The following is a 15182-nucleotide window of genomic DNA, read 5'->3' as shown; positions in this document are numbered from 1 at the left end:
AGTCCCTGGGACTACAAGCACGTGCCACCTCCTGGCAACTCATGTGCTATAGCCTTGACTGAAAGTTAGTCCCGTGCTCCCACTCACCCTGTAGTGAAACAATCCAAGCTCTCACTTTGACTTTGACTCATTCATTCATTCACCTTCTCACTCATTCATTCTATAAGTAGTCATTGAACTACAAATCATCGGAAGATTTTATTAAGGGTTTTCCTGCAGTTGAAGGGACAAACCCTGTTTCACCTTCCCTGAAGTCAGGGTGTGACAACCACCGCTGCAGGACCCAGGCAAGGCCAGAGAGGACGCTGCTGCCCAGGGGTGGTGCTGGGCTCAGTCCTGGAGCTTGCTGGAATACGGCTCGGCCCTGTCCAGCGGCGGTCCACGGTTCACGGACGTGTAAGAAGGCTCTGAGGCCCCCAGTGACTTGGGAACAGCCTCCTGAGTGATCTGGGAGTCGTGAGTTGTTTCCCCGTCAGAACTCCCCGTGTCCCTGGCCGAGGGGATGGAGAGACCCAGGATTAGGGAAGCAGAGCAACCCAAACTCCTTCAGCTGCTTGGGGACCTTCCTGCTCAGACATCACTTTCACAGACATCGTCTTCATACACATTCATCAAATAATCTTTCTGGAGCACTGACCCTGTGCTAGGCCCTGGGAATAAGGAAGAGGTGCACCTTTTTGAACAATGTGAACAACTTACAGGTCTTACTGGGAGCTGGACAATTTGAGGCCATTGTCCCATGTTCCTAAAGAACTAAGATTGCAGGGGGAGACCAACTGCAACAATGACCACACAGCATGGACAAGTGCAGAGGGGAGCTGCAGGAAGGCTTCCTGGAGGAGGCGGCAGCTCATATGGCCCTAAAGTAGGAGTGTGGGCCGGGAACAGTGGCTCACACCTGTAATCCCAGCACCTTGGGAGGCCGAGACAGGTGGATCACCTGAGGTCAGGAGTTTGAGACCAGCCTGGCCAACATGGTGAAACCCTGTCTCTACTAAAAATAATTTAAAAAAAATAGCCTGTCATGGTGGTGCATGCCTGTAATCCCAGCTACTCAGGAGGTTGAGGCAGGAGAATCGCTTGAACCTGGGTGGCAGAGGTTGTGGTGAGCCGAGATGGTACCATTGCACTCCAGCCTGGGCAACAAGAGTGAAACTCTGTCTCAACAAAAAAGAGGAATGTAGGGGAAGAGAAAGGCATTCAGGTGTGAGGTCTGTACTTGGTGGGTGTGAGGCAGGAAGAGCTGAAGAGTATCGGGAAACAGTGCAGATTGGAGTTTAGTGCAGCTGGAGCCGGAACAGAGGGAGAATGGCAGGCGGGATACATGAAAAAGCTGGGCTAAATTCAGATGACTGAAGATAACAGGGTCTTCAGTGCCAGATTAGGGCACTGCCCGAAAGGAAGGAGGGCCATTGCTGTGTTCTGACTGCTCCTGGGTGCAGCCAGGCAGTTTCTGGGCAGCTGTTATCACCTGTTGTGTTTTTGTTAAACTGAAATGTCAGAGTCAACCTGATTTGCAAGTTCTTATCCTCCTCCCTCACTCCATCTTTCCCGCCCCCACCTCTCTTTTCCGGCCTGGCTAGTTTCCAGGTATCCATAACATTATACCTAAACAAGACACTTTTCTATCTGCTCCACCCCTACCCACACGGGGACCTCTCTCGGTCTTCAAAGTCCCCTGGGCCTCCCTGCCTCTCACTAAGGAGGACTCTGCTGATGAGAGTTTGCTCACGCTGACCCTTCCTCCAGGAAGGCCACCCTGACACTCCAGGCAGCAACCACCCTGCCCTCCTCTAGATTCCCATGGAACCTTGGTTCATCCCTGCCTGGTCCTTCCAGGGGTTGGTGGACTGTGGGCTCACCTGTCTTGCCCACTCACAGCCCTGCTAACCCTGGTGCACCCCCGGGAGACCTAGAGTCCTCATCCAAAGCCAACACGAATCAGAGGTGTCAGTGGAGTGCCGAGTCCCAGGTTCTAGGCCCAGCTCTAGGTGCTGGTGCCAGGCTGTGTCACCTTGGGCCACTCTGACCCCCTCTGGGCTTCAGTTTCCCCATCTGTACTGCAAGTGAGTGTATTATAATGACAACAAAAGCAAATACTTGTTGAGTTTCTGAGCACTGATCTTCTTTTTCTGAGACAGAGTTTCGCTCTGTCTCCCAAGCTGGAATGCAGTGGTGTGATCTCGGCTCACTGCAACCTCTGCTTCCCGGGTTCAAGCGATTCTCCTGCCTCAGCCTCCTGAGTAGCTGGGATTACAGGCATGCACCACCACGACAGGCTATTTTTTTAAGATTATTTTTAGTAGAGACAAGGTTTCATCATATTGGCCAGGCTGGTCTCGAACTCCTGACCTTGTGATCTGCCTGCCTTGGCCTCCCAAAGTGCTGAGATTACAGGCGTGAGCCACCGCACCCGGCCTCTAGAGACTTTACAGAGATCATTCCACTTAACCTTCACAACTCCATGAGATGACTAATATTTATTATTTCCATTTTCCAGATGAGGAAACTGAAGAATAGAAGGATAGCAAGCCATGCCACTTAGAGTTAAGGGTGCATAACTTTAAGTGTCAGAGCTAAGATCTGAATCGGCCATCTGCCCACAAGCCCAGCTGCTGAACCCTCCCCTCCCCAGCTAAGCAACTTGACTTTGATGATCCTCCCGCTTTGAATCCCAGGACTCTGCTCCCCCTTCACCAGGCCCCCGCCCCTGCCGCCCCGCCGCAGGGCAGAGGGGTAGCCTCCTTGCCTCCCAGGCTTCCCCTGCCTCAGAGGACCCAACTTCTGAGTCCCTGTGGGCCAAATGTGTCTGGTGTGTCCCTGGGGGTCCAGCCCTCCCAACTGGCGGGTACTTACAAGAGGCTGAGGACAATGGCACCAGCAAAACCCACAAGTAGAAAGAAGAGCAGGGAGCCCAGGATGGAAGTGATGACAATCATGCCTCCGCTCCGCCGACCTGGCCATGTGTCGATCGCCGAGTATGGAGTGACTGTGGTGGGACACCGCTTGTTACTCCCCAGACACTGCGCCACCCTCGGACATCTCCCAGGAGGCGGCTGGTGTCTCCCCTACCCTGGTTGCCGGGGATCCAGGGATGACCCTGGGATACAGTACAGCAACTTCTCCCAGGTTTTAGGCACAATTACCTTGTTTTCCCCACATTCCACCTCCCACCTTTCTTTTGTGTGTTTCTGGCCACTTCCTCTTTTAAATTTTTTTTTTTTTTTTTTTTGCATTATTTTCTGTTATCGTTTTTGAGACAGAGTCTTGCTCTATCACCCAGGATGGAGTGCAATGGCACCATCCTGGCTCACTGCAGCCTCAACCTCAGGCTCAAGCAATCCTCCCACCCCAGCCTCCCGAGCAGCTGGGACTACAGGTGCATGCCACCACGCCCAGCTAATTTGTTGTACTTTTTTTGTAGAGATGGGGTTTCATTATGTTGCCCAGAATAGTCTTGAACCTGGGCTCAAGCAATCCTCCTGCCTCAGCCTCCCAATGTGTTGAGATTACAGGTGTGAGCCACCAGGGCACCTGGCCTTTGCATAATTTTAAATCACAAACTGACTCAAGTCTTCTGGTGAAATGGCTAGGTTACGGATTATAAACAAAGATGAGGCAAAGGGCTCTGGTCTGACGGGGCCAGGTGGACAGTGGCTGTCACTCTTCCGGGGCTGGCCTCACCCTTTGGAACTATGTGAACGGATGATGTATGGGTCCTACTGTAGCCAGCCACTTGCAGCTACTGTCCCAGGTCCCCTGGAGACCCCATTCTGCAGATCACTCACTGTACTCAGGGAGCCTGAGTCCCCGGCCAAGTACGCACAGAATCCAGGCTCAAGCTGGGCCGGCCTGGTCCTGAGGTGCATGCTGTTCCCAAGGGCCCTGCAGTCCTCCCCCAAGGGAGGGGGACCTTGTGCTTCTGCCTGGGTTCCCCAAAGGAACCCTGCTGCGTAGGGCCTCAAGAATTCTTCTTCCCTCTTCTCAGATGAGGAAACTGAGGTCCCTAGGGTTCCCCTGCTGTTTCAGTAAAACCACACTGCGTGGGAATGTCACAGGAGGCGGGCAGGGAGTGAGGATAGGAGGAGTCACCCCAGTCACACACACTGCCACACTCTCACACACCACACACACACCAACTCAAACACACACACTGCCACACTTACGCACACCACTCGCCACACATACCAAGTCACTCACACACACTCACACACCACACACATCACACACAACTCAAACTCACACACACACTGCCACACTTACACCACACACCACACACAATACACACTCTCACATACACCACACACCAGACACATTCATACACCACACATCTGTCACACACCACACACATCACACTCACCACACACATCACACACCAACTCAAACTCACACACACACTGCCACACTCACACCACACCACACACAATGCACACTCACATACACCACACACCACACACTCTCACACACCACACATCTATCACACATCACACACTCACACACCAGACATCACACACCAACTCATATACTCACACACCACACACACTCACACACCACACATCTATCACACACTACACACATCACATACCACACACATCACACACCAACTCAAACACACAAATTGCCACATTCTCACACCATACACCACACAATACACACTCTCACATACACCACACACCACACACACACCACACATCTATCACATACCACACACATCACACACTCACCACACACATCACACACCAACTCAAACTCACACACACACTGCCACACACACCACACACCACACACAATACACACTCTCACCTACACCACACACCACACACACTCACACACCACATACATCACACACTCACATACCACACACTACACACACCAATTCATGCTCACACTCACAGATGAAGCTTCACTCACCTACCCTCGCCTCCTGCTGTGTGGCCAGTTCCTAATAGGCCATGGATTGGTACTGGTCCGTGGCCCTGGGGTTGGGGACCTCTGGGATACACCACACACTGTCACACTCATGCACATCACACTCCTCACAGACTCTCCACACACCACATTCCACACACATTCTCACACTCACATCACATACCACACACCCTCACACACACACATACACAACACCATCAACTACATACACACATACTGAAGAGGAAAATTAAATAACAGTAATAGTAATTTGTAGCAGTTGTTATATAATAAGGTATATTTTGCTGTGTTGCGTGCTGTTTAATATAATACCTCCTCCCCAGTTCTGCTTAAGACAAAATAAATATTAACTGTCTCTCAGTAAACCATTTAAGCTTATCTGTCCTCCCCACATTCTTAGCAAAGTTCCCAGTCATCTAAGGGTTCCTGTTTTTCTTGCTGGCCAACTGCAAGGTCACAGGGCAAATAAACCTGAAAACTGCAAAATGTTTTTCTCAAAATGTAATTTTTCAAATGTAAAGTACTTCACAAAACATGCCACGGGTTAGTTAACTGCTCTTTGTTCTTAGTTCTGTAAAATCACTTTCTGCTTCGTCATCCTGTATCACAAAGGTGCATAAAAGGCACCCATTTTCTTTGTGCTGTGCTCAGTTTTCAAATGCGAATCCACTGAGCCAGTGCACCTAAATAAAATCCTGTTTCACCCATTGGTCTCTGCGGTCTCCTGATATCCACGACAATACCACACACAACACACACACACACACACACACACACACACCACAGCAGGCACAGGCACTCACATACTCACACACACAAGGCTCTCCACCATCCACTCATGGGTGACCTCAGGCAACCTTTTGCAGCCCCCACACCCCTGGGGTGCATGTGGAGGCTCTGCAGGTGAAATGCACAGTCTCCTGACACCCATCCTGCCAGACAGCCTCGTCGTGGGGGCCACGGTGTGGCGGGAGGGGATCTTCTGTTAGGGTGTCATTCATTCAAAATTACCATCAAAGTCCCTGGCATGGCCCCTCCCATTCAGCAGACTCGACTCTGTGTATGAACTTTGGGTCTCTGCTGAGCAAGGAACAGGGCAGGACCCTGGCTTTCCACTCTCAGGAAAGCCACCCAGGTGCTACGGGGTAGGAGTGCGGGGAGGGAGAGCAGTTCCTTGCTAACTTCTCTGTCTTAGTTTTAGGCCTTAGAGCCATCTTACCTGGCCATAGTTGCTTGCTGCTGTGAGGATTTAGCAAAGGGGCTGGTTAGGACCTAAATGCCAGGTCAGCTCCACATGCCTTTGAAGCCAACCCACCGTAAGGACTGGAGAGACGGAGAGACAGGCTGGCTTAGATCTCCGCTTGCACCCATCCCTGGTCCAAATGCCACCAAAACCTCCACCTTGATCTGTTCCCACACCTGGCCCTCAAGGATGGAAGGGAGGAAGGAGAACGTTCCAGGGTCAACACTTTAAGGAGCATTTTCCTCATCACCACCTGGCCTGGGAGGCTTCCACAGGGACAGATGGGCCTTGGTTCTCACGGCTGTGCCTGGTCCTGCCTTCTTGGGGCCCCTGGAGTGTCATTCCCACCACTGCCCACCACTTACGCTGGTTGGTGCGGATGGGGTCTGACCACAGGGTCTGGTCCTCTACCAAGCCTGTGGACACATTGACCAGGACGTACTTGAACCTGGAAGGAGACAGAGCCGGGGTAACTTCTATGTTTCCTGCAAGCCCCAGCCACAAGGAGGCAGGGTGGGGGCAGGGGCGCAGGCTGCAGATGTAGGAGGGCCTGGGAGTGAGGGAGGGGCCAGTCCTTCTAGGAGGTGGAAAGAAAGGAAGAAAAGGAAGAAAAGAAAAGAAAGAAAGGAGGGAGGGAGGGAGGGAAGGAAAGAAAAGAATTGGATAGCGGGCCGGGCGCGGTGGCTGACGCCTGTAATCCCAGCACTTTGGGAGGCCGAGGCAGGTGGATCACGAGGTCAAGAGATCGAGACCATCCTGGTCAACATGGTGAAACCATGTCTCTACTAAAAATACAAAAAATTAGCTGGGCATGGTGGTGCATGCCTGTAATCCCAGCTACTCAGGAGGCTGAGGCAGGAGAATTGCCTGAACCCAGGAGGCGGAGGTTGCGGTGAGCTGAGATCACGCCATTGCACTCCAGCCTGGGTAACAAGAGCGAAACTCTGTCTCAAAAAAAAAAAAAAAGAAAAAAAAAAGAAAGAAAAGAAGAATTGGAATAATATCCATCATGAACCCTGCTGCCCTTGTATAAGAGATATATTTTAAGTGCAGAAACCCTGGAACAAGTGTCAATCACAAAAGAAGATTGGGCATTGTATTGGCCAGGCATCGTGGCTCAAGCCTGTAATCCCAGCACTTTGGGAGGCCAAGGCAGGCGGATTATGAGCTCAAGAGATCGAGACCATCCTGCCCAACATGGTGAAACCCTGTCTCTACTAAAAATACAAAAAATAGCCAGGCATGGGGGTGCGTGCCTGTAGTCCCAACTACTCAGGAGGCTGAACCAGGAGAATTGCTGGAACCTGGGAGGCTCAGGTTGCAGTGAGCTGAGATCGAGCCACTGCACTCCAGCCTGGCAACAGAGCGAAATTCCATCTCAAAAATAAATAAATAAATAGATACAAATAAAGAAGACTGGGCAATGCATTACAAAATATCCACAGCCCTCTGAAGGTCTCCTACTCAGTCAGTTTAAAATGATGGATGTTCTGACTACACAGACATCTACAGCCTGTAGCTTAAGACGCAAATAAAAATTAAGATCCTTGAAATGTCACCCAGGCCAGGAGCAGTGGCTCACGCCTGTAAGCCCAGCACTTTGGTAGGCCGAGGCAGGCAGATTATTTCAGGTCAGGGGTTCAAGACCAGCTTGGCCAACATGGTGAAACCCCATTTCTACTAAAAATACAAAAATTAGCCAGGCATGGTGGCGCATGTCTGTAGTCCCAGCTACTCAGGAGGCTGAGGCAGGAGAATCGCTCAAACCCAGGAGGTGGAGGCTGCAGTGAGCCAAGACTGTGCCACTGCACTCCAGCCTGGGTGACAAAGAGGGACTTCATCTAAAAAACAAAATAAAACAAAAAACTCTCATTCAGGTATTGCTTAACCCCCTACTTTTTTCTGTTCCAAAATGAGATTTCCAGAGGCAGGGCTGACACTGGGGTAAGGTGGGCTTGTAAATGAAGGCAGAGAGGGCTGCCTTTGAGACCAAGGAGGAGGGAGGGGATTTTCCCCTCAAAAAACAAGGTCACAGGCAAGAGGCTGGACGTGGATTGAGCAGAGACCCTTGTTCTGCCCAGTGGCTGAGGCCAAGGGAGGGCAAGCCCTCTTTGAGGATGACAGGTGGGTGACAATCTGGGCCTGGAAGCTGCAGAGACCCCATCCTAGGCTTCTGCATGGTACCAGAGTGGATATAACCTGAGGCTCTGGCACCAGGTAAGACCTGGCCGTGGGTCAGGACTGAGCGCTGGGCTTTACATAGAGAAGACGCTTCAGAAAATGAGAGGGAATGGATCGAGGACCTGCTGGGGTTGGGGTGGGCAGCAGCAGGTCTAAGGAAAAAGCAGAAGGTGAGGCTGAGGATGACCAGGCTTTGGCAGTGTTCCTGTTCATACCAGGCCCCAGCTTTCCACTGGGCAACCTTCCTTCTCTAGGGCAGTTTCCTTTCCTATAAGATGAGGGGGTTTGAGTGGGTGACTTCCATACATGTAGATGGGCCAGAACCAGCTGCATAGTTTGTCGGGCCCAGAGCAAAATGAAAATGTGGGCCCTTGTTCAACAATTAAGAATTTCAGGATGGGCCGGGCATAGTGGCTCATGCCCGTAATCCCAGAACTATGCAGGAGACCAAGGCAGGCAGATCACTTGAGGTCAGGAGTTCAAGACCAGCTTGACCAACATGGTGAAACTCCATCTGTACTAAAATGGTGGCTCACACCTGTAATCTCAGCACTTTGGGAGGCCAAGGCAGGTGGATCACCTGAAGTCGGGAGTTTGAGACCAGCCTGATCAACATGGAGAAACCCCGTCTCTACTAAAAATATAAAATTAGCCAGGCGTGGTGGTGCATGCCTAGAATCCCAGCTACTTGGGAGGCTGAGGCAGGAGAATCACTTGAACCCAGGAGGCGGAGGTTGCAGTGAGCTGAGATCGTGCCACTGTACTCCAGCCTGGAGACAGCGAGACTCTGTCGCAAAAAAAAAAAGAATTTCAAGATGGTAGCTGTAGAGCATCAGTCCGAGAGGGTCCCCTTCTGAACCTGAGACAGTGTGACCTGCCCGGGACCTGGGATGCTCTCAGCACATAGCTCTCAAGAAATGTGGCTGCTCCCACTGTGCCCCTCTCTCCCTGTCAGGACTGGGGCGCGGCCGCTGCTCTCCGGTAGCAGCTTGTTGACACCCACCTGTACTCCGTGGCTGCTGACAGGGGTGGGTTACAGAGCCCCTGGAAGTTGGGGTCCCATAGGCAGGTCCTGTTGACGCCCACCCTGACCAGGTATGCATTCAGGATCCGTGAGGCCTGGGACACATCCCCAGCGGCATCCAGGCTGGGCAGGTCACTGCAGGGGATCAGGTCAAAGGCCACAGCTTTGTAGGGACCTGTCCTCCCACCCTCTGTTTGTTGGAACGTTGAGCTCACTGGGGTCTTGGTACTGTCTTGCACTGAGTCGTTCCTGGAGCCGGCTGCAGAGGCAGTGCAGGGAGTGAGGCTCCTGGCCACTCCAGCTCAGCAGCACTCACTCAGCTATTCATCAGATGCCCCTGATTATCCTTTCTGCCCCAGCCCTGTGCTGGGCACTGGGGTCACAGGCATGGGGCAAGCTCAGTTTCTGCCCTCCCAGTGCAATGGGGGAGATGGACAAGGATCACCGCCCCCCTTGCTTTGGGTGCTGTCTGACTCTCACCTTACCTTGTGACATTCCTGCAACCCCCAACCCCAAAGACCTTTGTCACTTCATTGCTGAAAGCCCTGGATTCTCTCTTGTATAAAATGGGAAAGGAGGGTCATATATCCAGGAGAAATAACATGGGGTCAGGTCCCAGGTCTCCTCCTTTCTAGATGGGAGACTTTGGACAATTCACTCTACCTCTGCAGAGCCTAGTCTTCTATGAAATGGGAGAGAAATTCCCTGCGGTGCCCAGAGATCAGGCATTTTAGTTTATTTGGTAGTAAGTAGTTTACTGACTACCTACTAGTCAATTAAACATGTAATGAAGAATAAAATGATGGCCCTGATTCAGCTGTTGTAAATGACTGGCTGCTAGAAATGCAAGAGTTGGGCCGGGCGAGGTAGCTCATGCCTGTAATCCCAGCACTTTGGGAGGCCGAGGTGGGTGGATCACGAGGTCAACAGTTCAAGACAAGCCTGGCCAACATGGTGAAACTCCGTCTCTACCAAAAATTTAAAAGTTAGCTGGGTGTGGTGACAGGTGCCTGTAATCCCAGCTACAGGAGACTGAGGCAGGAGAATCGCTTGAATCCGGGAGGTGAAGTTTGCAGTGGGCCAAGATCGTGCTGCTGCACTCCAGCCTGGGCAACAGAGTGAGACTCCGTCTCAAAAAAAAAAAAAAAAGAAGACAAAGAAATTCGAGAGTTGATGATGGCTTCTCTCAGAAACTCAGGATCTTCTCCAGGGAGGGGGTCAGGGCTGGGCCAGAGCAGCATGTCTGAAAGTGTGGTTTTACCTCAGAAACACCAATCTTGAGCCACTTTTCGAAGCCTCAGGAAGGACGTTGGGCTTGAGGACTAGAGAGGTCAGGTTCACTCTCCAGTGCTGGGAGCTCCCAGAGAGTGACTCCGTCGCCCTGAGCCCGGATTCCCTGTTCTGTAATGGGGATTGGTAATAGCTACCTTGTAAGCTGGTTGTAGATATTAGCTCTATGGTGTGCAAAGTGCCTGGTATGGTGTAGATACTCAGTGATTGATGGTGTTATTACTTCCCTCACTAACTGGATGTCCCTGCAAGGCAAGGACAGGTCTGTGGCTGTAGCACCCTGGGCCCGGAATGGAGGCCAGGGCATGCTGATAAAGAGCATGGGAGTTTATATTTATATTTATATTTTTTTAAAAGACAGGGTTTCACCATGTTGGTCAGGCTGGTCTTGAACTCCCGACCTCAGGTGATTCACCCACCTTGGCCTCCAAAGTGCTTGGATTACAGGCGTGAGCCACCACGCCTGGCCTAGCATGGGAGTTTAATTAGACAACTGTTACAGGCATGGAGCGTTCCTCTACCTGCCTCCTTCCCTCCTCCCTACAGACAACTCAAAGCCCCTTTTGGAGTAGCCAGAGGGAAGCAAGACTCTTACCTGAGTCAACCAGGACATACAGGTAGACCTCATAGGTGCCAGTGAGGGCCTCTGAGCTGTCAAACATGCAGAGAGGCTTTTCCAAGGCCACAGTGGTGAGTGTGGGGTTGTTGGTGGTGAAGGTCACACTGGCCAGTTGGGGCTGCAGGTTCACAGCTGGAGGAGGCAGTGAAGATGGGAACTGACCCTCGGCAGAACTGTCCACACCCACTCGGCATGCAGGTACTGAGCACCTGCTGTGTGCCAGGCACTGGGCTTCATCCTCCCCATGGGCCACCACATAACCTGTCTCAGACACTGCCCCCCACCCAATCATCCTGCTCAGAAATGGGGCAGTAGGGCCAAATTGCTGCCTTCTCTCCCGGCTGCAGACACTCAGATGCCAAGAACTCCATTGCCCCTCCTAGCCATCTCTCCACTCCATTCCCCAGCCCTCCTCCATCCCACTGTCCTCGCTTGGACCCTAGTAACAAAACCTCTCCACACATGCAAATCTGACCACCTCCTTCTGCGATGGCCCTTCCATGGTCCCCCAGCGCCCCCTGACGCAGTCCGGCCTCTCTGGAAAGGCAGTGAGGTCCTAACGTTCTGGGCTTTGCTTTGTTGGATCTCCTGACTCACTCCTTCCTCCACAGGTTTCCCTCACCCCTTGCTCCAGCCGATCCCATGGACTGGCAATTCCCAGGATAGCCCAGTGCTGTCTCCCATCTCCATGAACTTGCCCATGCTGCTTGTTCGGCCGAAATATCTCTGTATCTGTCCCCGTCCAGGCCTCACCATAGGTCTGGGGCTGGTCCCTTCTCTGCCCTCCCGCAGTCCCCCTGAGTGTCGGTTTCTTGCAACATACATCGCAGGGCTGCAGCCATCCGTGAGCCCCCGGATTCCCACCAGAGGATGCGCGTAAACGCCAGCTATCATTATTATTCATAATAGTAATATGTGGGTCCCCATCGCCAGGAATCAGGATCCAGGCCACGGGCGCCTCAGGACACAGCTACCCCCTCTCTCCGGGCTCAGCCCCCTCTTGCCCTTCCCCGCCTACCCGAGCCGAACCACAGGCAGCCGAAGGCCAACAGGGCCCAGAGCGGAGGCATCGCCCGGGAGGAGCCGCCAGAGCGCGGGGCGGGCGGTCCAGCGGGCGGGTGCGGACACCTGGCCTCTCCCGCCCGGCGCACCTGCCAGCCCTGGGCTCGGCGCGCCCCGCCCCCGCCCCGCCGGCCAATCCTCGACCTCCTCGTGCGCTATTTGCATACGGCCCCGCCCCGGCCCGTGCGCGACGCCCGCGGGCGCAATCCCACCAGCCCCACCTTCCTGAGCTCGAATCAAAGAGCCTACTGTGCGCTCAGGCCAGGGCAGCCCTTCCACAGCGTCTCTCACTAATGAGATCTTGGGGCAAGCCACTCCCACTTGGAGCCTCAGTTTCCATGCTGTAAAATGACGCTAATTCCTACAACTATTTATGGAGGCCTTACTACGTGCCAAACACTCACTGGGTTCTTACGAAACAAAATGGGTTGATCAGTAAAGGTGATATCCTGGGAAAACTAAGTCCAGGCCTGGGAGCTGTCCAAAGACCCTAGTATGTGACCCCTTCGGTTCACAGGTACAAGCCAAGACCCAGGAGGCCCCGGGAGCGAGGAGGGTTATTGGAGCATGGCGGGGGTGGGGATGCAGGGACAGGGACTCACACCCCGGCCGCACTTGGACTCCCTGGAAACACCAAGGCTGGTGGAACCCAGGAGTCCTGTGCTCAGTCCAGGGCTGCCTCCAAAGGATGGAGCAGGGCATTAATGCCTGCCCACTAAAGGGGTGTTGAAAATAGTGATGGACTCCTCGCCTGTACTGCGTGATTCCTTCCTTCACAAGAATCTGTGCCCATTTCTGAATGCACCTTAAATCAATTTTACATTTAAGAAATAAAAATGCCAGGCATGGTGGCTCACACCTGTAATCTCAGCACTTTGGGAGGCTGAGGTGGGTGGATCACCTGAGGTTGGGAGCTCAAGACCAGCTTGACCAACATGGAGAAACCCTGTCTCTACTAAAAATACAAAATTAGCCGGGTGTGGTGGTGCATGCCTGTAATCCCAGCTACTCGGAAGGCTGAGGCAGGAGAATCGCTTGAACTCGGGAAGCCGAGGTTGCAGAGAGTGGAGATCGTGCCATTGCATTCCAGCCTGGGCAACAAGAGCGAAACTACACCTCAAATAATAATAATAATAATAATAATAATAATAATAAATAGATAAATAATAGTCATCAAGGATGGGAGAAAAACCAACAGAGGCCGGGCAAGGAGGCTCATGCCTGTAATCCCAACACTTTGGGAGGTCAAGGTGGGAGGATTCCTTGAGGCCAGGAGCTAGAGACCATTCTGGGTAACATAGTAAGACTCCATCTCTACCAAAAAAAAAAAAAAAAAAAAAAAAGGCCAAGGCTGGTGGGGCATGCCTTGTAGTCCCAGCATTGCTTGAGCCCAGGAGGTCGAGGCTATATGAGCTATGATTACGCATGCCACTTTGAGCTATGATTAAAGCTGCAATAACAGAGCCAGACCCTGTCTCTTAGAAAAATGAAAACGAAAATCAACAGAAACTAATTAATCTCTATATGATGTTGATGACATAACCCACTTGCAGAAAAAAAAAGCTATCTGAGTAACTATGGAACTGGGTTGTCCAGCTGTACCTCCTTAGTGGGGTACACTCTAAGGACTGGGAGACCTGTGACAGAACCCCATACCTCATTAGTGAGTTTGTTATTGGCAGCGGGGTGGGCGGAGCCATTCTGAAGCAACTTTGGGTTATCCCAGGATTGGTGTTACCAAAACCGAGATTCTCACTGTAGGATGAGGGAGACTTGGAATGGAGGAAGGAAAATGCTGGTGTTTTGTTATTTGTAATTAGTTATGAAAAAATAAATTACCAAGACAAGAGTTTTAAGTAAGAAGAAGAAGAAAGAAGGAGGAGGAGGAGGAGAAGGAAGAAAGAGGCTGACCAGGAATGGTGGCTCATGCCTGTAATCTCAGCACTTTGGGAGGCCGAGGTGGGCACATCACTTGAGCACTTGAGATCAGGAGTTCGAGACCAGCCTGGCCAACATGGTGAAACCCCTTCTCTACTAAAAATACAAAAAAGTTAGCCAGGCTTGGTGCTCTGTGCCTGTAGTTCCAGCTACTTGGGTGGGTAGCTGAGGCAGGAGAATCGCTTGAACCGGAGAGGTGGAGTTTGCAGTGAGCCGAGATTGTGCCACTCCACTCCAGCCTGGGCAATAGAGCTAAATTGTCTCAAAAAAAAAAAACAAAACAGGAAGTAAGGAAGGGAGGAAGGAAGGGAGGGAGGGAGGGAGGAAAAGAAAGAGAGAAAGAGGAAAGAAAGAAAGAATGAGAGAAGCCTGGGCGCGGTGGCTCACGCCTATAATCCCAGCACTTTGGGAGGCCGAGGGGGGTGGATCATGAGGTGGATCATGAGATCGAGACCATCCTGGTCAACAAGGTGAAACCCCATATCTACTAAAAATACAAAAATTAGCTGGGCATGGTGGCGCGCGCCTGTAGTCCCAGCTACTTGGGAGGCTGAGGCAGGAGAATTGCCTGAACCCAGGAGATGGAGGTTGCAGTGAGCCGAGATCGTGCCATTGCACTCCAGCCTGGGTAACAAGAGCAAAACTCCGTCTCAAAAAAAAAAAAAAAAAAAAGAAAGAACGAAAGAGAGAAAGAAAGAGAGAGAGAAAAAGAAATAACTATGCCCACTGAGAGGACCTAGAAGCAGTCATACACAAGAACACCTTACCACTGTTAGATTCTAAACTCCAGTTCCCAGTCGGAGATGGCTGACTCCAGAGCTGAGACAGGGAACGTCAAGAGGATCCCGGGACATTTTATTGTGCCAGAAAGTAAAGAGGTGCTCAAAGAATTGGGG

The 15182-nt window shown here is 51.9% G+C and overlaps 1 protein-coding gene across 2 annotated transcripts; it reads right to left on the bottom strand.

The window, feature by feature from the left end:
- Nucleotides 1–179: 179 nt before the first annotated feature.
- On the bottom strand, nucleotides 180–12421 carry UPK3A (uroplakin 3A). 2 transcript variants are annotated; one of them, XM_064368352.1, is made up of 6 exons: nucleotides 12305–12356; nucleotides 11263–11418; nucleotides 9357–9636; nucleotides 6538–6620; nucleotides 2857–2989; nucleotides 180–490 (listed from the first exon to the last, which is right to left on the bottom strand). In XM_064368352.1, the coding sequence occupies exons 1-6, from the start codon at nucleotides 12354–12356 to the stop codon at nucleotides 331–333; spliced, it is 864 nt and encodes a 287-aa protein (XP_064224422.1). In that variant the 3' UTR covers nucleotides 180–330. The 2 variants fall into 2 exon arrangements, with proteins under 2 accessions (XP_064224422.1, XP_064224421.1); XM_064368351.1 differs by lacking the exons at nucleotides 6538–6620; nucleotides 9357–9636 and having other exon boundaries at nucleotides 12305–12421.
- Nucleotides 12422–15182: the final 2761 nt, after the last annotated feature.

This window comes from Aotus nancymaae, unplaced genomic scaffold, assembly GCF_030222135.1.
Source record: "Aotus nancymaae isolate 86718 unplaced genomic scaffold, 86718_ANA_hifiasm-v0.15.2.pri h1tg000076l, whole genome shotgun sequence".
NCBI classification, from domain to species: Eukaryota; Metazoa; Chordata; class Mammalia; order Primates; family Aotidae; genus Aotus; species Aotus nancymaae.
Note: the sequence above shows the minus strand (reverse complement) of the source record. Positions and strands in the feature narration are given on the sequence as shown.

Coding starts and splice junctions, on each gene's coding strand:
- UPK3A (XM_064368352.1), bottom strand. CDS start 12,356: ATGCCTCCGCTCTGGGCCCTGTTGGCCTTCGGCTGCCTGTGGTTCGGC. Junction 6,621..9,356: donor TCAGCAGCCACGGAGTACAG/GTGGGTGTCAAC, acceptor GTCTCCTTCCAG/GTTCAAGTACGTCCTGGTCA. Junction 2,990..6,537: donor CCCCATCCGCACCAACCAGC/GTAAGTGGTGGG, acceptor GTCCCACCACAG/TCACTCCATACTCGGCGATC.